Genomic DNA, 23,021 nt, shown 5'->3' on the forward strand with positions numbered 1-23,021 from the left:
GTTGGTGGTGCAGGTGACCTCCTCTGCTATCTCGAGCCAGGCCTTCTTGGTGGCAGAGACAGGCCGCTTCCTCCACCCCGCCGGTGGGGGGGGGGGGGGGGGGGGGGACGGAAGATCTCTGTCCTCCCCCCTCCTCCTCACCCTATCCAATAAGAGCTGGAGTGAGGCATCATTAACCTAGGAGCAGCCTTCCCCCTGGGCTGCTCCATGCTGTAATTTTTCCTATTTCTTGCAGCATCAGTCAGTGGAGGACTGCTCCTTTAAATAGAGCTCCTCCAGCTGACAGACCTTACTGCACATACGCAGTCCGCCCGCCGCGCAGCTCAGCAGCGGGGAACCCGGAATAACAGGTAAGTGGCTCCAATCAGCCTGCGATTGCGCGCACAGACTGATTACACCGGGCGCGTTACCCACGCGCCCAATCGACCCCCGCCGCGAACCCACCGCCATGGTAATATCAGGCCCAATAACACGGATAATGACTAGTTAACCATTTAAACACGCACTTTTACAGCCCATTTTTTCAAACAGGCTCCTCAGTTCAGCTTGTTGTAATTCTGTCTTCACCCCACAAACATAGACCTTGGATGTGCTCTGATTAATTAGAGTAGACATATGGGCAATAGTCAGCCGTGAACTTGCATTAGTAATAACGATATCATCATCCATGTTCATTAAGACCTTCACTGAGTGTGGTGCGAGGCTTCGACCTTTATCCTGGAAAGGATGAAAACTGGAAATTATCTTCACTTATTTATATTAAAAAAACCAAGACAAAAATTACTTAAAATTTACATTAGTTTAAAACATATGGGGCAATTTGAACTCTCCAGGATAGGTTGGGAAGGAGACAGGGGGTTAACAATAAAAACATGGGAAACCCGACCCCCGGTTTTAACTCCCTAATCGACCCACGATCTCTCCCCCTCTCCTCTCCTCTCCTCTCCTCTCCCCGGCTGCTGCCTGGTGCCGCAGGCCTACCCGTCCAACAGCCAGCTAGCCTCTCAATCTGGCTGGCTGTGGCCGGGAATTGGAGTCCAAAAATATTAAATCAGATCCTGCCATTGAATGCAACAGGACCTCTGGGTTTCGCGGCCGCTAAACCTGAACCCCAACGTAAATATCGGGGCCAATTTCAGATTTATCGGGAAATTCCTTTGGAAACAAAAATGGAATTGTATATTACTTTCCATTCTGATGTACCTTCAATTCTTCCCCTTACCTGGATTACCATTTTGTGACTGGTGACAAGTTCCATGTCATAAAGCTTAGTTGTTAGCTGAGTTGGAAAAAGTAGCACATCCTGGCAGTGTCTGTCCTCACAAAAAGACAGCCCCTCAAGGTCATGGGCACATTTCACCTTTGCAAAGCCCTCCTTCTCCAGTAAATTGATAACATCTTCAAGGCTGTTCAGTCACAATATGATGATATTAGTCAGTAGTTTTTACTAATCAAAAGCTTATAAAGTGCAATACAGTTGTGTCAACCAGAATGTGAGAGACTGTATCTCTGATTTTACATTTGTATTTTAATATAAAATCAATCAGTAAAAATAATCCGGGGCAGTATTATTACTGGATTTATAATAACTATGATTTTATTGTCTGTTAGGTAAATCTTAAGTCTCAGGGTGCCACAAAAAAGACACCATTGTTATTTTTCCCATTCAGTAGTTATCTAATGTCCATCAACTAACAGCACACTACTTTCTGGACTTTTCAATACCACTGTGCACTTTTTGATGGATACTACTGGTAGCAGGTTTGGATCGGTGTCCTATTAATTCCCCGTAAGAAAAACAAATTATATCTGCATTATATAGTTTAATGTATGAAAAGGAGAGCATTTTCATTGATTACCTGGTCTTTAATACATTTACCCAGGCATACAGTGGCAAAGAAGTAGCTCGTTTCTCTTGATTTCTCACAGATTCAGGAAGAATTAAGTCGATGGAGATTGCATCATTTTTAATCCGACATCGAGCAAGTGCAGCAGCAAGTTTCGTTTTAGAACTATAAACACAAGGAATACATCAAGTTGGTTTTCAAATAGACTTGATGGAGGGATAAGAGGTTTCTTCTCAAAACAGTTACCATATATTAATTTATCATGCAGCTCCTCCAGGTGCACATTATGGACCAATTACCTCCATCCTACATTAAATTTAAAATCCATGTCCTCAAATCCCTCCACATCCTCACCCCAGCCTACTTCTGCAATCTCTTCCAGTTCCATCTTCTCCCCTCCTCCATTTCTCTGACTCTGGCCTTTTGTGCACCCACCATTGATGGCACAGCCTTCCTCCACCCGGGTCCCACTCTTCCGAACTCTCTCTAAACCTGTCTGCCTTGCCATCTCCTTCTCTCTTCATTTAATAATCTTCTCCAATCTCATCTCTTCTGCCAAGCTAACCTCTCCAATTCCTGGCTCACCATCCATTTCTTTAAATAACTGAAGTGCTTGGGACTTTTTTTTTACACTGAAGGCATTATATAAATTCAAGTTGTTGATATGAAAATTCTTGCAAGCTATAAATTGGAGCACGAGTGTCACATTCTGGGATTTTTGACCATTTTTCTATAGAAAGGATTTGGAAAAGATTAATTACTGGGTTCTAAAACAAAATGATTTTCACAGATTTAAAAAGAAAAGCCACAGGTTGCAGGCATTTGGAGAAAGTGTATCAAAGCAAGACATTGATACTGTTGCCCATGATGATGAGAAATAATAGGCCAGTCGTTATCTCATCTCAGGGGCATCCAGCAAACCCTCAAACAGTAGGGGGATCAGAATGTCTTATCCTGTTGAGCTTTGCATGATGCCAGTTTTACGGGTGGGGGGGAGAAAGGGAGAAGAGGGGAGTGGCTAGGTGGTCGGATCTTCAGCTTTTCTGGACAAGCCCAGACAGGAGGAAGGGTCAGGAAGCAAGCCCCCACCTCATGTTGGGACAGGAAAGAAGTGAACAAAGTGGTACTCCGGTCTGAAAATGAAAAAAAAGTTACAAGCAAAAACTTTGGCCAGGCTCAGAAGGAGAATACAGGAATGATAGGAGTTGTTCGGTTTAAGTCAACTAGGGTTGACCCACTGATGTGGGGAAGCATAGTATGTTCATTATTTTGTATTATGCAAAGACAAGCTGCGTGTTAGAACTAATTGAATCCGATCATAACTGTTGCTCTGTATATTCCCACAGTGTGAAGTATTGCAGCCTAATGATCCATATCTGGTCTCATCTTACCAAATGTTTTCTTGTTCTGCCTTCAAAGAGATTGAAGAAACGCATGTGGGAAAGACACAAATATTCAGTTCAAATCACAATGGGGATACCATTGTTACACCCATGGGTTACGCTATTGCATAGCTAGACACTGGACAGTATGGTCACACCCCTAAAGGTAAGACATTCAGATTGCTTAAAAGAATGGCCAGTACTGTTGAACCCAAGAGAATATCCAAGGCAGGACCCTAAACTTGTAACCTTGGGTCAAATATCTAATCAAAGCATTAGACATAGTTAACGTTAGTTTGATGAAAATCTCTCGGAATCATAATAGAATCTATGTTTAGCAGACTACGGGTTAATTAATTTTAGATCCCTATTCTAACATAGACTACACTGGAACATTATGACTTTAGTCATTCCTTTCTCTTTAAGATGCAATTTTTTCAGTTTAAAAAAAATCATTACCAACCAACAGAATTAAAAAGAAACTACAATTAAAAACACAGGGCAGCACAATTCCTACAGAATTGAACTTTTCTTGAGTAAACAGTGAAAGATATCTGCCTCTTGGGCCATCCATTTTAAAGTCATTCAACTTAAGATCAGCATTACACCATTTATGTATGCATGTACTTTTTACCTCAAAGAGATGGCATTGTAACTTGCAAGGAATTTAAATAATACACTTTTCAGAAAAATGCAGTATATTCAAGAGATGGATATTCTTGTTCTTCACTAAACCAGCTTTTTAGATCAATAGGAAAAGTGGCAGATGTCTGATGCTACACTCTCCCAGCTGTAGTCTGACCCCATTTTCCCAAAAGCACAATCAGTGCAAGAAGTAACATAATCATTTTAATGTTACTATATGAAGAATATGTTACTGCATGAAGTTTTTAAACAGAAAAGGTAACTCTGTGGATGGTAAGTGCTCACCTATAGATCACCTTTGTATGTTTTGTATTAAAAAGGAAAACTGCATTTAAAAGGCTCTAGAACATAGCTCAGTACGCTGGCCATTTCCCAGAGTAAACTCCAAAATGGATGGCCTGGAAAGAGATAGACGATGGACATCTCCTTGAGACACAAGTTCCACAGCATCAGCAACACCCAGGTAGTGTGTTTAAAAAAAAGTTTAGTTAATAGTTAATGGAGGAGTTGAAAGAATATCCAGACAGTTTCCACTAGCCTCAACTTTCTTAAGCTATGTCATTCCAGTGCATCTATACCAACATCAGCTGAAGGGAATTTAAAGTTTGCAGCACTGGTTTATGCAGTCCTCTAAGAAAGATTGTTTTTTTAAATGCTCGTTTTATACAAAAAACAAATCCTGGGGGTAATTGATAGATAAGTACCCACCATCAGTACCCATAGAGTACTTACCCATAGAGTTACACTCTATTATAAATATGAAATATAATTTTTATAAACTTGATTACCAATTCTGTTAAACATTTTAGCAATTTTTACTTTACATACTTCCAAAGGCACTTTTCTACTTCTCTAACTTCTGGTATTACATCCTCCACTTCAGAGATGTTTCGTGGCTGGAATTTACGATTTTGGAAATCATACAACATAATAACCACCAGACATGTTGAATCAATAGACTGGAAGAAAATAAGAAAAAAAATGTAAAACATGACAACAAATCAGACTAAAAAGAAAGCTATATTGATATTTTAAAAGGCTAAATGTCTTCCAGCTTATGAGGTTCAGCATATTATTTGGCTATTGTTATGTTCACAGGCCACAAAGATAATACATCACATTAATAAGAAAATATATATATTTTTAAAATTGTGTCACTTTTGAGGCAGCTGATTGGTAACCAATCAGTGAATATAATTATTTTGTCATGCACAAAGCAGCTTCAGTGACTGTTTTCCTGTCACATGCTCTCACGGTCTACCCAAGTCTGCAAGAAGGCTGAAAGGCATCTGTTCGTGGACAGCTCCTTGGAAGTTTTTATTATTACACAAAACAGATTTATCTTTAAGTGCATAAAGATTTCATTTTATTTAGCTTATTTATCATTTCATTGCTATTCCCATAATCCCAGGTGCTCACATTGTCAAAACCATTCCAAACAAATATTTTTCCTCTAATGAGGACTACCATAGAAGATTAAATGTTAAACATTCATGAAAGAGTATGGGCTTGTGTCTTGTCCTCATTGTAGAAAGGCAGTTCCCATAGCAGAAAGCAAACACTGCAGTATGTGGCACCACATACCACATGGAAGTAGCTGAGGCAAATAGCATAGTCGCATTTAAAGGGAAGCTGGATAAGTGCATGAGGGAGAAAGGAATAGAAGGATATATTGATAGGGTTAAATGAAGTAGGAGGGAGGAGGCTCGTGTGGAGGATAAACACCAACATGGACCATTTGGGGCGAATGGGCTGTTTCTGTGCTGTACATTCTATGCAATTCTATGTAATATTCTCCTGTCTACTCCAAAAGATAGTAAATACCAAACTGTCAGATCATTTAAGTTCAGGCTAAAACAAATGTATTTATAAAACAGTAATGGTGCAAATATTTAGAAAACAATACAGATAGCAATGACTCCACAAGTGGTTGTGAATGTATTTCTTACAGTCCTTTAATCTGCAAGGATGAAGCAGTTTCATATCATTCCTGATGCAATGTTTGTACGTGGGTGATGAGACTCTCCAGCCTACTACACACAGCCCAGCTGTTGATTAGACTGAGCAGAAACCAAAGACATGAGAAATATGGAGAATTTATCCCATTCCAAAAGCAACTGAGAAAAGAACTTTCAATCAATCACATTCAAAGACAATGACAATGAACATCCGGTGCCAAATGTACATAAGAATAAGAAATAGGAGCAGGAGTAGGCCATACGGCCCCTCGAGCCTGCTCCACCATTCAATAAGATCATGGCTGATCTTCAACCTCAAATCCGCTTTTCCACTCGATCCCCATATCCCTGGATTCCCTTAAAGTCCAAAAATCTATCGATCTCAGCCTTGAATATAATCAACAACTGAGCACCCACAACCCTCTGGGGTAGAGAATTCCAAATATTCACGACCCTGAGTGACGAAATTCCTCCTCATCTCAGTCCTAAACGTTCGACCCCTTATCCTGAGATTATGTCCCCTAGCTCTAGACTCTCCAGCCGGGTGAAACATCCCCTCAGCATCTACCCTGATAAGTGCTCTCAGAATCTTATTTGTTTCAATACGATCACCTCTTATTCTTCTAAACTCCACAGAGTAAAGGCCCGTTCTACTCAATCTTTCCTCATAGGACAACCCTCTCATCCCAGGAATCAATCTAGTGAACCTTCATTGCACCGCATCTAAGGCAAATATATCCATCCAGCCTTGAATGTGACAACAGTAACATGTCCATAGTTCATATGGGGAGTGGTGATGACACTTTTAGTTTTGTTGTGAGCTTAATCACAGGCCGGCTTTTTCAGTTGTTCTAAGGTAAAGCTGTTTTTTCTGACATAAGGGAATGCTTCATCTATTAATATATCATTTATCTATATGCTGAGATAAGTGAAACAGTTGACAACATTTAGAAGGTGATTCTGCAGCCTGGGGGTACGGTAGTGTAATGGTTATGCTACATGGACTGTTCCACCATGGCAATTTAAGAATGTGAATTTTTTAAAAATCTGGTATCAGTAAAAGAGCTATTGGATTGTCCTATGAACCCAACTGGTTCACTAATGCCCTTTAGGGAAGGAAATCTGCTGTCCTTACCCGATCTGCCAGAGACACCCACGTCCCGAGAACGCGTAAAAAAAATAGCAGGCAGCTGCACCGACAGCGAGTAGAAGTCAGAGAATTAAGGCTACAATGTTGCAATGCCAACACACTGCCCAAGCTTCCACACTGTTGAAGGTTTTTTTTAAACTCATTCATGGGATGTGGGCGTTGCTGGCAAGGCCAACATTTATTGCCCATCCCTAATTGCCCTTGAGAAGGTGGTGGTGAGCCGCCTTCTTTGAACCACTGTAGTCCTTGTGGTGAAGGTATTCACCATTTGGTGAGTGCTTTCTGGACAGGTTCCTTTGTAACCATTTGCCTTGGAGATAAACTCCCACTAGCCAACGATGGTGCATGTGCCCCTCTCATGGGGAGGAGTCTGAAAGGAACCCCAAGCCGCCCCCTACCCGACACACAAGAAATCCAGTGCTGATAGGACAAGAGAGTTTGCAGGGGAAACCGCTTCCTGACTAAATTTAACAGAGATTTGATGAACAAATGCACATTGTGAGCTACAAGGACGGCAGCTGTCATGAGCCCAATATGAGTAAGGAAAGCTGGGTTGTGAGATAGGCGTCATCCTCTGGGGTGGGTGGTGGGGAGAAAGAGAAAAAGAATATTAGTTCCCTAAGCAATGCCAATCTGGCCCAAACAGATCAGTCAGGAACACCCTATGCCTGACTCTACAAAAAACTGTGCTCTTAGAAACACAAGGTTCTGAGAGATTTCCTGTTGTGACTGACCCAAGCCTAACTGCTGGAAGCCATTGGGCTAGATTCTGCTGTAAAAATAATGGTGAGGCTAACAGTGCTCACTGTTATTCATGTGCAAATCAGAAAGCACCGGCAACCACACATGCGCAGTTAATCGCGGAAATCCGGAAGATGTTCTCCGAGATGCCCTGCTCCTCCAAAACCTCTATGAAAATGCATCTCGCTGTCTGGCTCCCTATTCAAATATATTGAACAGCATGAAGTTCCTGTACTGACATTGCTGATACAGGCTAAACTCGCCAATAAAAGTTAAGTCAAGTCATTTCAAATCGAAGTATCTTTTTAACAAAGTGGTAAGTCATAATTACTGCCAAACAACCTCTCTGGTACTGAAAATTAACTTTTCCACATATGGTGTCACATTCCTTCAGATTTTAATTATTGTTGGACATTTAAAAAAAACTAAATACATTTTTTTTTAAAGCTTTTTCTTTGTCTCTTATCTCTCTCTTAATTCAATCTTTCCTACCCTCTCTATTTGCTTTCTGTACCTGATTTGACATTGAACTCACTATTCTAACTTACACTTCCTGGTTCTGACTCTGCGCTGTTATTAACGATGCTTCGATCTGATTGGTTAAGCAGATACACAGCTGCTTGCCCAGTTCATATGGATCCCAAATGCCCTGTAGAGGGCGCCGTGCTTTATGGATCTCTAATTTTCAGAAACTTGCCATGCAAAAGCTCATAGAAAGTTTATGGGCAAGTGCAAGTCTAATGAACGGCTGATGCCGGTCGTTCGCCGTTCACAGCAAGATCCAGCCCATAGATTACTTGCTGAACCACACAAATGGCAGAGTCCAAACTGGAAGCTCAGACTAACCAGTCATCTTGATACATATAAACAAAGATGTGCTGCTGATGTAGGTGCACAGCGATTATTGAAAAGATTTTTTATTTCATTAAGGCTCTGGGAGTCGAGGGAAATACACAAAGGAAGGATTCTGTACTGGTAATATACATTCTGAAAATGAAACCTCAGATAAAAGGAGGGGGGTAGCCCTGATAATAAAGGATGAGATAAAAGGCAGTAATGAGAAAGGATCTTAGTTCAAAAAAAAAATCAGGGTGTAGAATCAGTATGGGCAGAGCTAAGAAATAACAAGGGGCAGAAAGCACTGGTGGGCATAGTTTATAGGCTCCCCAACAGTAGTTATAGTGTTGGACAGGGTATCAATCAGGAAATTAGAGGAGCATGCAACAAGGGTAATGCAATAATCATGGGGACTTTAATCTTCATATAGACTGGGGAAACCAAATTGGAAAAGTAGTTTGGAGCACGAGTTCATAGGATGCATTCGAGACAGTTTTCCAGAACATGTCGAGGAACCAACTAGGGAACAGGCTATTTTAGATCTAGTATTGTGTAATGAGACAGGGTTAATTAGTAATCTTACAGTTAAAGATCCTCTGGGACAGAGTGGTCATATGATAGATGTAGTTAAGTATGAAACTAGGGTCTTAAGTTTAAACAAAGCCAATTATTTAGGTATGAGGGACGAGTTGGCTAAAGTAGATTGGGAAATTAGATTAAAAGATATGACGGTAGGTAAGCAATAGCAGACATTTAAAGAAATAATTCATAATTCTCAATGAATATACATTCTCTTGAGAAATAAAAACTCCATGGGAAAAATGATCCAACCATGGCTAACTAGAGAAGTTAAGGATAATATTAGATTAAAAGACGAGGCTTACAATCTTTTGGCCAAAAGAGTAATAAGCTTGAGGATTGGGAGGATTTCAGAAGTCAGCAAAGGATGACCATGAAATTGCTAGAGGAAGAAAATTGAATACGAGAGTAAACCAGCAAGAAATATAAAAACAGATTGTAAGAACGTCTACAAGTATGTAAAAAGGAAGAGAGTAGCAAAAGTAAACGTGAGTACCTTAAAGGCAGACAGGAGAAATTATAATAGGGAATAAGGAAATGGCAGAGACATTAAACAATTATTTTGTATCTGTCTTCATAGTAGAAGACACAAAAAATATACTGAACATAGTAGCGAACCAAGAGTCTAATGAGAGTGAAGAACTTAAAGCAATTAAGAAAAAGTACTGGAGAAATTAATGGGACTAAAAGCCGACAATCCCCTGGACCTGATGGCCTACATCCTAGGGTTTTAAAAGAGGTCACTGCAGAGATAGTGGATGCATTGGTTTTGATTGTCCAAAATTCCCTAGATTCCAGAATGGTCCCCATGGATCAGAAGGTAGCAAATGTAACCCCGCTATTCAAGAAAGGAGGGGACCGTGTGTAATGTATCCAAGTTTGCTGACAATACAAAGCTAGGTGGGAAAGTAAGCTGTGGGGAGGACGCAGAAGCTGCAAAGGGATATAGACAGGTTAAGTGAGTGGACGAGAAGGTAGCAGATGGAGTATAATGTGAGGAAATGTGAAATTATCCACATTGGTAAGAATAGAAAAGCAGAATTTTTTTTAAAAGGTGAGAGACTAAGAAACATTGGTTCTCAGAGGGATTTGGGTGTCCTTGTACATGAATCATAGAAAGTTAACATGCAGGTACAGCAAGCAATTAGGAAGGCAAATGGTATGTTAGCCTTCATTGCAAGGGGGTTGGAGTATAAGAGTAAGGAGATCTTGCTGCAAATATATAGGGCTCTGATGAGACCACACCTGGAGTACTGTATACAGTTTTGGTCTCCTTACCTGAGGAAGGAAATACTTGCCTTAGAGGGCGTGCAACAAAGGTTCACTAGACTAATTCCTGGGGTGAGAGAGTTGTCCTATGAGGACAGATTCAGTAGAATGGGTCTATATTCGCTGGAGTCTAGAAGTATGAGAGGTGATCTCATTGCAATGTATAAAATTCTTAAAGGGCTTGACAGGGTAGATGCTGAGAGGCTATTTCCCCTGGCTGGAGAGCCTAGAACTAGAAGTCATAGTCTCAAGATAAGGGATCGGCCATTTAGGACCGAGATGAGGAAAAATTTCTTCACTCAGAGGGTTGTGAATCTTTGGAATTCTCTACCCGAGGGCTGTGGATGCGCAGTTGTTGAATATATTCAAGACCGAGATCGATGGATATTTGAACACTAAGGGAATCAAGGGATATGGGGATAGGGCAGGAAAGTGAAGTTGAGTTAGAAGATCAGCTATGCTCTTATTGAATGGTGGAGCAGGTTCAAGGGGCCGCATGGCCTTCGAATGCTCCTATTTCTTATGCTCTTATATTGCTGATGGTAGCACCTAACTGCTATGTGAAAATATGAAATTATGATTAATAGCCACCAGCCAATCTCCAGGATGCACCACCCGAGCATAGTGTGCAGGTTTGTAATGGAACTTGTGAGTTCTCAGTCTTCAAGAATTGATTCAATTTTCTGAGATCCAAAATGGAACAAAGGTCATCTGATCATTTGGGCTCAACAAATTAAATGGGAGTGAAATCCTGTAAATGCTGCACCGGGGGAAGGATGTAGGGGTATACTGGAGGTGGCCTCTAAATTAAAAACTTTCTTAAATAGGATGTTTTGTAAAGGAGAGATTGTAAAGGAGTACATAAATGATGAGCATACCATTGGCAAAATCATTTGGATGGTGACCCTGAAATTAAGAGGTTACATTTTACTGGCTGTCTCTAGAACCACAAATCTGAGGTAATTACCCCATTCCACCAGAAAATGTGACAGTGGCCACCCACCTGAGTCAGTAATGGGACAAGGACCCAACACTTAATGACATCGATCTGCAAAGGAGCCAGATCCTTAAGCGGACCCGCAAAGCAAGACCGTGCGCGAACCTAGCCTAGTGTGTCGAGAAAGCTTGAAATAGGTTGCTCAAAACCCCAAGCCCCCTTGAAAAGGCTGTAGGCCTAGGAGGAATTTTGAGCAAGAAGTCAACTTAAAACCCCCTTTAATTTAGTGTCAACTCCTTCACCCCATGCCCATCATATCCTACACCTCTCAGTATCCTCCCATTTATTGTGTATTCCCTTGCCTTGTTTGATCTCCCCAAATGCAATACCTCACATTTCTCTGGATTGAATTCCATTTGCCACTTTTCTGCCCACCTAACCAGTCCATTGATATCGTCCTGGAGTTTACAGCTTTCCTCCTCACTACCAACCACACGGCTAATTTTTGTATCATCTGCAAACTTCTTAATCAAGCTCCCTACATTTAAGTCCAAATCATTTATATCACAAAAAGCAAGGGACCTAGTACTGAGCCCTGCGGAACCCCACTGGAAACATCCTTCCAGTCACAAAAACACCCGTCGACCATTACCCTCTGCTTCCTGCCACTGAGCCAATTTTGGATCCAACTTGCCACTTTCCTTTGGATCCCATGGGATCCCATGGGCTTGTACTTTTTTGACCAGTCTGCCTGTGGGACCTTGTCAAAAGCCTTGCTAAAATCCATGTAGCCTACATCAAATGCGTAACTCTCATCGACCCTCCTTGTTACCTCCTCAAAAAATTAAAATCGAGTTAGTCAGACATTCCCTTCCCTTAACAAATCCATGCTGACTGTCCTTGATTACTCCATGCCTTTCTAAGTGACGGTCTATCCTGTCCCTCAGAATTGATTCAATAATTTGCCCACCACCGATGTTAGACTGACTGGCCTATTATTACTCGGTCTATCCTCGCTCCCTTTTTAAACAACAGTACAACATTAGCAGTCCTCCAATCCTCCGGCACCATGCCTGTATCCAGTGAGGATTAGAAAATGAGGGTCAGAGTCTCCATTATTTCCTCCCTTGCTTCTTTTAACAGCCAGGAATACATTTCATCCGGCCCTGGTGATTTATCTTCTTTCAAAGATGCTAATCCCCTTAATACTTCCTCTCTCACTATGTTTATCCCATCCAATATTTCACACTCCTCTTCAACTGCAAAGTCTGCATCGTCCCCCTCTTTTGTGAGGACAGACGCAAAGTATTCATTAAGAACCATATAAACATCTTCCGCCTCCACACATAGTTTACCTTTTTGGTCTCTAATTGGCCCTACTCTTTCTTTAGTTATCCTCTTGCTCTTAATGTATTTATAAAACATCTTTGGGTTTTCCTTGCCAATATTTTTTCAAGCCCCTCTTTGCTTTCCTAATTTCCTTTTTAATTTCATCCCTGCACTTTCTAATCTCCTCTACGCTTTCTGCAGTATTGAGTTCTCGACGTCTGAACATAAGCTTTCCTTTTCTGCCTTATCTTACCCTGTATGCTCCTTGACATTGAGGGGGCTCTCGAACCAGTAGTCCAACCCTTTATCTTTGTGGGAAGATGTTTACTCTGAACCCCTTGACTCTTTCCCCCCTCCCCCCCACCCTTGAACGCTTCCCACTGCTCGGACATTGATTTACCTTCAAATAGCTGTTTCCAGTCCATTTTTGCTAAAACACTTTTCAGCTTAGTAAAATTGGCCTTTCCCCCAATTGGGAACTTTAAACTTCTGTTGTATCTTTGTCCTTTTCCATAACTGTGCTAAATCTAGCTGAATTATTATCACTACCAGCAAAATGCTCTCCCACTTACACTCCTTCCACCTGCCCAGCTTAATTTCCTAAAACTAAATCCAAGAACTGCCTCCAAATTAGCTCAATATCTTTACCACAACCTAACCTGTTTTACCAAACTCCTCCTTTTCAATTCAGGAACACGTTGAGGTATCCTAAGCACAGGTGATCTCCATCCACTCCCTTTGCTTTGGGTTGCCCCATTCTGTTGATGCCTTCCTGGGGGAAGATGATGAGAGGTGACTAGATAGGGGGATGAGACTGCCTGCGGTTAGATACCAATCAGCATCTGCAAAGAGTGAAGAGACTGCAAATGCATCATGACAGAGGACCCATTTAGGGTGCAAAATCTGTATAGTCGCCTCCGATTGGCTTGCCGCTGGGATCTTAAGGGCAAACAAGAGCAAAACGTTCTACAGAGCTGTGTAAATTGACTTGTGCCTTTAATATTATTTACATGGCAAAATGGAGTATTTTGTTCATGGTACATTTTTTGTGCTCTCTTTTCAGTACAGTATTTTTGGAGTTAAATCCAGGTTCACTTTAAGAAATAACCGATTTTGGGAGCTCTACATTTTACTAAGTAACAAACTAGCTGGGATGAGATCAGTTGTTTTTTTTTTGAGTTTAATATGTGTTTATTGCAAAGCCATTTGGATTGATACCAGCAGAAACACTTTCTGATAGCTGCTTGATTTGTTCTGCAAATGTTCTGGAAGGACCGTGGAATTTCAGCCCTGTTATCTTTTGCTGGCACTTGGGCTAGATTAGTGGCTTGGATCTAGTGGCTAAATTTTCCATTACTGGCTAATTTTTCACAGCGTTGCAGGTGAAAATGGCCATCTGACAACAATAAACTCCAGGTAGGTGGTAACCCCATCACCCTCAAGAAGCTGATTTTTAAGATTCTAGCTCAGAGGATACAAAAGATACCCTGAACTTGATCTATAATATTTATTACCTTAGGAATTATAATGTACATAGACAAAAAATGTATCTGATAAATACAATAGTAAAGCCCTTTAATCTATTAGTTGGTATAGATCTAAAGGTTCATCGGTTAAAAAAAAATAGGTTTTAGTTTTATCAGGTCAGTATACGTTTTAACATTACACTTCAGTAGCATGATACAGATTAGTTGTTGCCTCATTTTGGGCCCTCTCATATTTGCAATCTACATGCATGAATATCGCATTAGTAATTCATTAATAAATATGGCTAAACTTCAAAAACAATCACCACAAATCCAACAGCTCCTTTCAGCAAGAGCTCATGTTGACACTAAGCAATGTATGAAAGAAACCAGTGATTATAAAGAACCTGTAACCATTCTATTTATTTAACTCTGCAATGAGGGACACTACCCTTTGCTGCACCTACAACAAACATGCCCAAACTTGTTCTAGTTTCTGTCCATAAACAAAGCCTTTTTTTTGCGTGGACCAAAGAAGATGGAAAACAGACTATCTAGACATTTCTAATGCAAAACTTTCAGCACACTGCTGATGAAACCAGTAGATCTCCCATGACATTGCTAGCAGGTAGTCTGGAACCTGGACCACATTTCTGAAGCTTACCGCAATCCGTAGCAGTCCTGGGGGGGTGGGGAGTTAAATGGCAGGGATTTATAGCATTAATTCAAGACTGATTTCTCAGTCAGTACATAACAAGCCCCACAATGAAAAATGCAATACTGAATGTGGCTCTGGTTAATGAACTTGAGCAGATAAGCAACATTAAGATAAGGGGACAAAATGAAGGATAAACGATCATAATAATTTGTTTTTTTTGCTTCTGTATTTTAAAATTAAACCTGTCAATTAGGGAAGAGCCATCTACTTCGGGATGAAAGAGAGTTTAACCTTGACAAATTGGAAGGAAAATTTAACTGGTAAAATAGAGGGGAGCAACACTGGAAAATATTTAAATATGAGATTGGTACAACATAATGTAGGAAACATTCCAATGAGGGGAAAAAAAGAGGGTACACCTAGGGTCAAACTGCCATGGATGATTAGTCAGGTTAGGTTGAAAATAAAAGGTTGAAAAAGAAGCATATGACAAAATTAAAGCTAAATGACACAAAAGTGTCATTAGAATATCATAATCCACAACCAGAAGCAAAAAGCGAGTACGGATAGCTAAGAGGAAGTACGAAAAAAATAAGATAGAAAAAGCTTTTTACAAAAGGTATTAGAAAAAAAAATTGAGGGAGGAGCCACTCAAAAATAAGCATGGTGAGATTATAATGGTAGATAAGGAAATGGCAGTTTCTTAATGAATATTTGACTTCAGTATTCACAGGAGAACGAAGGAAGTCTTCAAAGGCTTGTGGTTGAGGAAGCAGGTGGTCAACCATTAGATACATGCATTATTAAGGAAACGTTTAAGGGCCTGAAGGTGCTAAAAAAAAATTGATAAATATCCAAGAGAAAATAGTATGCACCCCAGAATACAGGTTAGTGAGGAAGTAGCAGAGATTGACCACGATTTTTCAAAATTCATTAGAGATGGAAGCTATGCCAAAGGATTGGAAGGTGTCAAATGGTAAATCAGGCAACTATCAGCTGGTTAGCCATACGTCAATAGTAGAAAAATTACTAGCGACTATAATTAGAGATAAAATAAACACTTAGAAGGGCATGAACTGGGATAGTCAACATGGTTTTGCAATGGGTAGGTTAAGTCTGATTAATCAAATAGATTTTTTTTGAGGGAACAAAAAGAGGCACTGCTGTAGATATAATTTATATAATAGACTTCCAGCAAGCATGTCATAAAGTACCACATATCGAATTGATTGAGAAAATTAGGGACCATGGCGTAAAAGGGAGAGTGATGGTATCGATAGAGAGATAGTTGAAAGGCAAACAGCAAGTGTTATCGTAAGAAAGAAGAAGGACTTGCATTTATATAGCACCTTTCACAAACTCAGAATGTCTCAAAGCAAATGAAGTACTTTTGAAATGTAGTCACTGAGCAATGTAGGAAATGTGACAGCCAATTTGCATACAGCAAGGTCCCACAAACAGCAATGAAATAATGACCAGATTATCTGTTTTTTTTTTAAAGTGATGTTGGTGGAGGGTAAATATTTGCCAGGATACCGGGAGAACTCCCCTGCTCTTCTTTGAAATAGTGCCATGGGATCTTTTACGTCCACCTGAGAGGGCAGACGGGTCCTTGTTTGAACGTCTCATCCGAAAGATGGCACTTCCGACAGTGCAACACTCCCTCTGTACTGCACTGGAGTGTCAGCCTCAATTATGTACTCTGGAGTGGGATTTGAACCCACAACCTACTGACTCAGAGGCAAGAATGCTACCACAGTTGATACCTATTATGTTAATGGCTAGTGAGGTACCCCACTGATTGGTGTTAGGAGGCACAACAAAAGTAATCCTATTTTGAAATGACCTGCGTTTAGACATAAAGGGCCCGATATTAGGAAGGAGGCGTGTTGCTAGCGGTGGGTCAACTGGGTAACCCGCCCAGTAAAATCGATGGGTTCCCCACGTGATCTTCAGTAAACTGAAGCTACTTACCTCGGCTTCCGGGTTTGGTGCTGGAAAGCTGCGCAGCGGACGGACTGCGCACCCGCATCATAGGCTGTCAGCTGGAGGAGCCCTATTTAAAGGGGCAGTCCTCCACTGACTGATGCTGCAGAAAGGAGCCAAAATTACAGCATGGAGCAGTCCAGTGGGAAGGCTGCTCCCAGGTTCAATGATGCCTCACTCCAGGTCCTACTGGATGGGGTGAGGAGGAGGGGGAGGACAGAGATCTTCTCCCCGGCGGACGGGAGGAAGTGGCCTGCCTCTGCCACCACGAAGGCCTGACTCGAGGTGGCAGAGGAGGTCACCAGCACCAACATATCACGCACCTGCATACAGTGCAGGAGGTGCTTCAATGACCTAAGTAGGTCAGCCGAAGTGAGTACATTTACTCATTCCCCTACACTCCGTCTGCCACATCACCGCCCCCACCTCACATCTCCTTCTGCACTGCCAACACTATTCTATCACATCACCTCTCACACCCACTCAAACCTCATCCTCATCTTATCTGCACTTACTCACCTCGCTAGTACTCATCCCACCACTACCACTCAACCCAATCCTCATACAATCTCATAGCTCTGTCTCATACTCACCCTCTCATGCATCTCTTTCATGGTTAGCCTCAACCAACCTGCCACTACCTGTGCTGCAGCCGCAGGGCATGTATCACATATGTGTAGTAGGAAGCATAAGGCAAATGTGTCGTGAGCATGAAGGGGATGCACAAGGGTGTTTGAGGGTTTGTCATGGTTTTTACTTATATTTAATTTCTGATCAACTCACATTACATATTATATTGTCACCACTACTGCCACATCTTGGCCATTCTTGACTGGCTTGTGCAATAATGCCCTTTCATGAGGTTCTCCACGAACACCCTTGATGCCACCCATTGGGTCACCCTACAGTGAGTGTATGTGTAGTTGCACGACTACTTTGTGCAGGTGCCTGTTGCGCAGCACTGTGTTATGTAGCTCCACATGGCAGAGGTGGATGGCATGCCTGGCGAGGCTGGTGATGTTGCTCGTCCTCCAATGGAGTGATGAATGCAGCAATGGCAACCTCCCTGGCCCATCTTGACGGTGTGAGTGTGAGAGGATCCACAAAGTAGGTAAATGTGTTTGGACAGCAGAGTTTAGGGTATGATTTAATAATTTGGAGTGTGGAGACAACGGTGTGGCAGTCAAAACTTTGTCTGAGGTGACAGAGTGCTCTGCTGCAATGAATGAGGGTTTACCCCGCACCTGTTAAATGGACCTTTGCAGCTGCCACTGGCTGCTGGCTGCAACACTTCTGTTTAAATATGAAGTGTTTCCCCCAGCATGGGAAACACACTCTGGGTGGTCCAAAATCCGAATCCTCCTAAAATCTCCAACTAATGAGGTCTGTAAACGACCTCAAGTACCCAGATAATGATCTTAAGTGGGATCCTGCCGGTTTTGATTCCGGTGGGAGTCCCGCATGCGGGGGCTGCGCGCGCACCGATTGGGGAACCCGGAAATGGGCGGGTTGGAGCCGGGCTCTGGACCCGCTCCGGGAATCCCCAATTTTAGGAGCCCCCCGCCACGAACGCACCTGCTCGGCCATCCGAAAATTGACCCCAAAGGGTAGAGATCAAATTTTGATAATACCAAACTAGGAGTAGTAGCAAACTTTCATTAAGAATGCAGGAGACTATAGAAAAACATAAGCATCATATGTAGTTTAATATAAGAAATGAGATGTAATATATTTTGGGAAAAATAAAGAATGGAAATATACCTAAAATGATACATTTCTGAATACAGTGGAGGAGCATTGAGGGTTTAGGTGGGCAGATGCATAAATCCCAAAAAATGAATGGACTAGTAAAAAAAAGCCATTGAAAAATCAAATGAGATTGTGGGGTTTATTCTGAGAGGGAATGAAAATAAAAGAAGTCATAACAACATACAAAACCATGATTAGGCCATATCTGGAATACCATTTGCAGCTTTGGAACCTCACAGTAAGAGGGCCATGATAACCCCAGAGAAAGTGCAACCCAGATTTACCAGGATGATACCAGGGATAAGGGTTACTTTTAATTGGTTCTTCGGATGTGGGCAACACTGACAACGGTAGCATAGTGGTTATGTTACTGGGCTAGTAATCCAGAGGCCTGGACTAAAATCCAGAGTCATGAGTTCAAATCCCGCCACGGCAGCTGGCGAATTTAAATTCAATTAATTAATTAAATTCAATTAATTAAATAAAAAATCTGGAATTAAAATACTAGTATCAGTAATGATGGCCATGAAACTACCGGATTGTCGTAAAAACCCATCTGGTTCACTAATGTCCTTTAGGGAAGGAAGCCTGCCGCCCTTACCCGGTCTGGCCGATATGTGACTCCAGACCCACAGCAATGTGGTTGATTCTTAATTGCCCTCTGAAATGGCCTAGCAAGCCACTCAGTTGTAAAATCTCGCTACGAAAAGTCATAATAAGAATAAAACCGGACGGACCACCCGGCATCGGACCACTAGGCACCGGACACGACAACGGCAAAACACCAAGCCCAGTCGACCCTGCAAGGTCCTCCTTACTAACATCCGGGGACTTGTGCCAAAATTGGGAGAGCTGCCCCACAGACGAGTCAAGCAACAGCCTGACATAGCCATACTCACAGAATCATATCTTTCAGCCAACGTCCCAGACTCTTCCATCACCATCCCTGGGTATGTCCTGTCCCACCGGCAGGACAGACCCACCAGAGGTGGCGGTACAGTGATATACAGTCAGGAGGGAGTGGCCCTGGGAGTCCTCAACATTGACTCTGGACCCCATGAAATCTCATGGCATCAGGTCAAACATGGGCAAGGAAACCTCCTGCTGATTACCACCTACCGTCCTCCCTCAGCTGATGAATCAGTCCTCCTCCATGTTGAACACCACTTGGAGGAAGCACTGAGGGTAGCAAGGGCACAAAATGTACTCTGGGTGGGGGACTTCAATGTCCATCACCAAGAGTGGCTCGGTAGCACCACTACTGACCGAGATGGCCGAGTCCTGAAGGACATAGCTGCTAGACTGGGCCTGCGGCAGGTGGTGAGCGAACCAACACGAGGGAAAAACTTACTTGACCTCGTCCTCACCAATCTACCTGTCGCAAATGCATCTGTCCATGACAGTATTGGTAGGAGTGACCACCGCACAGTCCTCGTGGAGATGAAATCCCGTCTTTGCACTGAGGACACCATCCAACGTGTTGTGTGGCACTACCACCGTGCTAAATGGGATAGATTCAGAACAGATCTAGCAGCTCAAAACTGGGCATCCATGAGGCGCTGTGGGCCATCAGCAGCAGCAGAATTGTATTCCAGCACAATCTGTAACCTCATGGCCCGGCATATTCCTCACTCTACCATTACCAACAAGCCAGGGGATCAACCCTGGTTCAATGAGGAGTGTAGAAGAGCATGCCAGGAGCAGCACCAGGCGTACCTAAAAATGAGGTGCCAACCTGGTGAAGCTACAACTCAGGACTACATGCATGCTAAACAGCGGAAGCAACATGCTATAGACAGAGCTAAGCGATTCCACAACCAACGGATCAGATCAAAGCTCTGCAGTCCTGCCACATCCAGTCGTGAATGGTGGTGGACAATTAAACAACTAACGGGAGGAGGAGGCTCTGCAAACATCCCCATTCTCAATGATGGCGGAGTCCAGCACGTGAGTGCAAAAGACAAGGCTGAAGCGTTTGCAACCATCTTCAGCCAGAAGTGCCGAGTGGATAATCCATCTCAGCCTCCTCCCGATATCCCCACCATCACGGAAGCCAGTCTTCGGCCAATTCGATTCACTCCACGTGATATCAAGAAACGGCTGAGTGCACTGGATACAGCAAAGGCTATGGGCCCTGACAACATCCCAGCTGTAGTGCTGAAGACTTGTGCTCCAGAACTAGCTGCGCCTCTAGCCAAGCTGTTCCAGTACAGCTACAACACTGGCATCCACCCGACAATGTGGAAAATTGCCCAGGTATGTCCTGTCCACAAAAAGCAGGACAAATCCAATCCGGCCAATTACCGCCCCATCAGTCTACTATCAATCATCAGCAAAGTGATGAAGGTGTCGTCGACAGTGCTATCAAGCGGCACTTACTCACCAATAACCTGCTCACCGATGCTCAGTTTGGGTTCCGCCAGGACCACTCGGCTCCAGACCTCATCACGGCCTTGGTCCAAACATGGACAAAAGAGCTGAATTCCAGAGGTGAGGTGAGAGTGACTGCCCTTGACATCAAGGCAGCATTTGACCGAGTGTGGCACCAAGGAGCCCAAGTAAAATTGAAGTCAATGGGAATCAGGGGGAAAACTCTCCAGTGGCTGGAGTCATACCTAGCACAAAGGAAGATGGTAGTGGTTGTTGGAGGCCAATCATCTCAGCCCCAGGGCATTGCTGCAGGAGTTCCTCAGGGCAGTGTCCTAGGCCCAACCATCTTCAGCTGCTTCATCAATGACCTTCCCTCCATCATAAGGTCAGAAATGGGGATGTTCGCTGATGACTGCACAGTGTTCAGTTCCATTCGCAACCCCTCAGATAATGAAGCAGTCCGAGCCCGCATGCAGCAAGACCTGGACAACATCCAGGCTTGGGCTCACAAGTGGCAAGTAACATTCGCGCCAGATAAGTGCCAGGCAATGACCATCTCCAACAAGAGAGAGTCTAACCACCTCCCCTTGACATTCAACGGCATTACCATCGCCGAATCCCCCACCATCAACATCCTGGGGGTCACCATTGACCAGAAACTTAACTGGACCAGCCATATAAATACTGTGGCTACGAGAGCAGGTCAGAGGCTGGGTATTCTGTGGCGAGTGACTCACCTCCTGACTCCCCAAAGCCTTTCCACCATCTACAAGGCACAAGTCAGGAGTGTGATGGAATACTCTCCACTTGCCTGGATGAGTGCAGCTCCAACAACACTCAAGAAGCTCGACACCATCCAAGATAAAGCAGCCCGCTTGATTGGCACCCCATCCACCACCCTAAGCATTCACTCCCTTCACCACCGGCGCACTGTGGCTGCAGTGTGCACCATCCACAGGATGCACTGCAGCAACTCGCCAAGGCTTCTTCGACAGCACCTCCCAAACCCACGACCTCTACCACCTAGAAGGACAAGGGCAGCAGGCGCATGGGAACAACACCACCTGCACGTTCCCCTCCAAGTCACACACCATCCCGACTTGGAAATATATCGCCGTTCCTTCATTGTCGCTGGGTCAAAATCCTGGAACTCCCTTCCTAACAGCACTGTGGGAGAACCGTCACCACACGGACTGCAGCGGTTCAAGAAGGCGACTCACCACCACCTTCTCGAGGGCAATTAGGGATGGGCAATAAATGCCGGCCTTGCCAGCGACGCCCACATCCCGTGAACGAATAAAAAAAAAACACAGCATTATTGCCCATCCCTAGTTGCCCAAGAGCTAAAAGAGTCAACAACGTAGTGTGGGGCTGGAGTCATATGTAGGCCAGAGCAGATACTAGTGACAGGTTCCTTTCCCTGAAGGACATTAATGAAGCAATTCGGTTTTTACAACAATCCGGCAGCTGTTTTGGTCATTTTCTGGTGTGAGCCCACAAAGTACCAAATTCATTGAATTCAATTTCATATCTTGCTATGGTGGGATCTGAAGTCCTGACCTCTGGCTTACTAGTCTTGTGCCATAACCATTTGTTAACGATACCAGCTTTGAAGTTGTTTTCCCAGACACTAAACAATAAGCAACTTGCTACCCTGCCTTGGTATCAATAAACACATCAACCCATTGTGTTCAGCGCTTAGCAGGGGTTATCTGGCACAGGTCCCCCTCGAGTTATGGATGCAAGAAGATAAAAACAGAGACAGAAATACTGAATGACAGATTTTTAAATGGAAAGCTATTTGCCAGACTCGGAAGGTTAGAATTCAAGCAGGTAGTTAGATGGTGTTTGTTAAAGTCAACTCACTGGTGTGCAAAAGCGGAGCACACTCGTTATTTTGAATTATTATATAAGGACAAGTTGTACTGAACGAACTTGCAGTGAAATAAAGCAGAACAACAACTCATATCTGACCTTGCCTTACCGAGTGTTTTCTCATTTCACTTTCAAAAAGTTTGAAGAGATGCCACAAATACAAAAGATGCAAATATCCAGTTCAAATCACAAGGGGGTACTATAGTTACACCCTTGGGTTATGCTATTGTAGAGTTACATATT

General features: G+C 42.9%; 1 protein-coding gene across 1 annotated transcript in view; it reads right to left on the reverse strand.

Annotated features, from left to right (window-relative positions):
• The window catches only part of LOC137334425 (putative methyltransferase NSUN7), a 153,552-nt gene that overhangs the window by 76,713 nt on the left and 53,818 nt on the right, over positions 1-23,021 (reverse strand). Inside the window, 4 exon segments of the mRNA XM_067999150.1 lie at positions 507-717; positions 1,223-1,406; positions 1,860-2,012; positions 4,703-4,833. Coding sequence (XP_067855251.1) covers positions 507-717; positions 1,223-1,406; positions 1,860-2,012; positions 4,703-4,833 — 679 coding nt within the window.

This window comes from Heptranchias perlo, chromosome 1, assembly GCF_035084215.1.
Source record: "Heptranchias perlo isolate sHepPer1 chromosome 1, sHepPer1.hap1, whole genome shotgun sequence".
Taxonomy (NCBI): Eukaryota; Metazoa; Chordata; class Chondrichthyes; order Hexanchiformes; family Hexanchidae; genus Heptranchias; species Heptranchias perlo.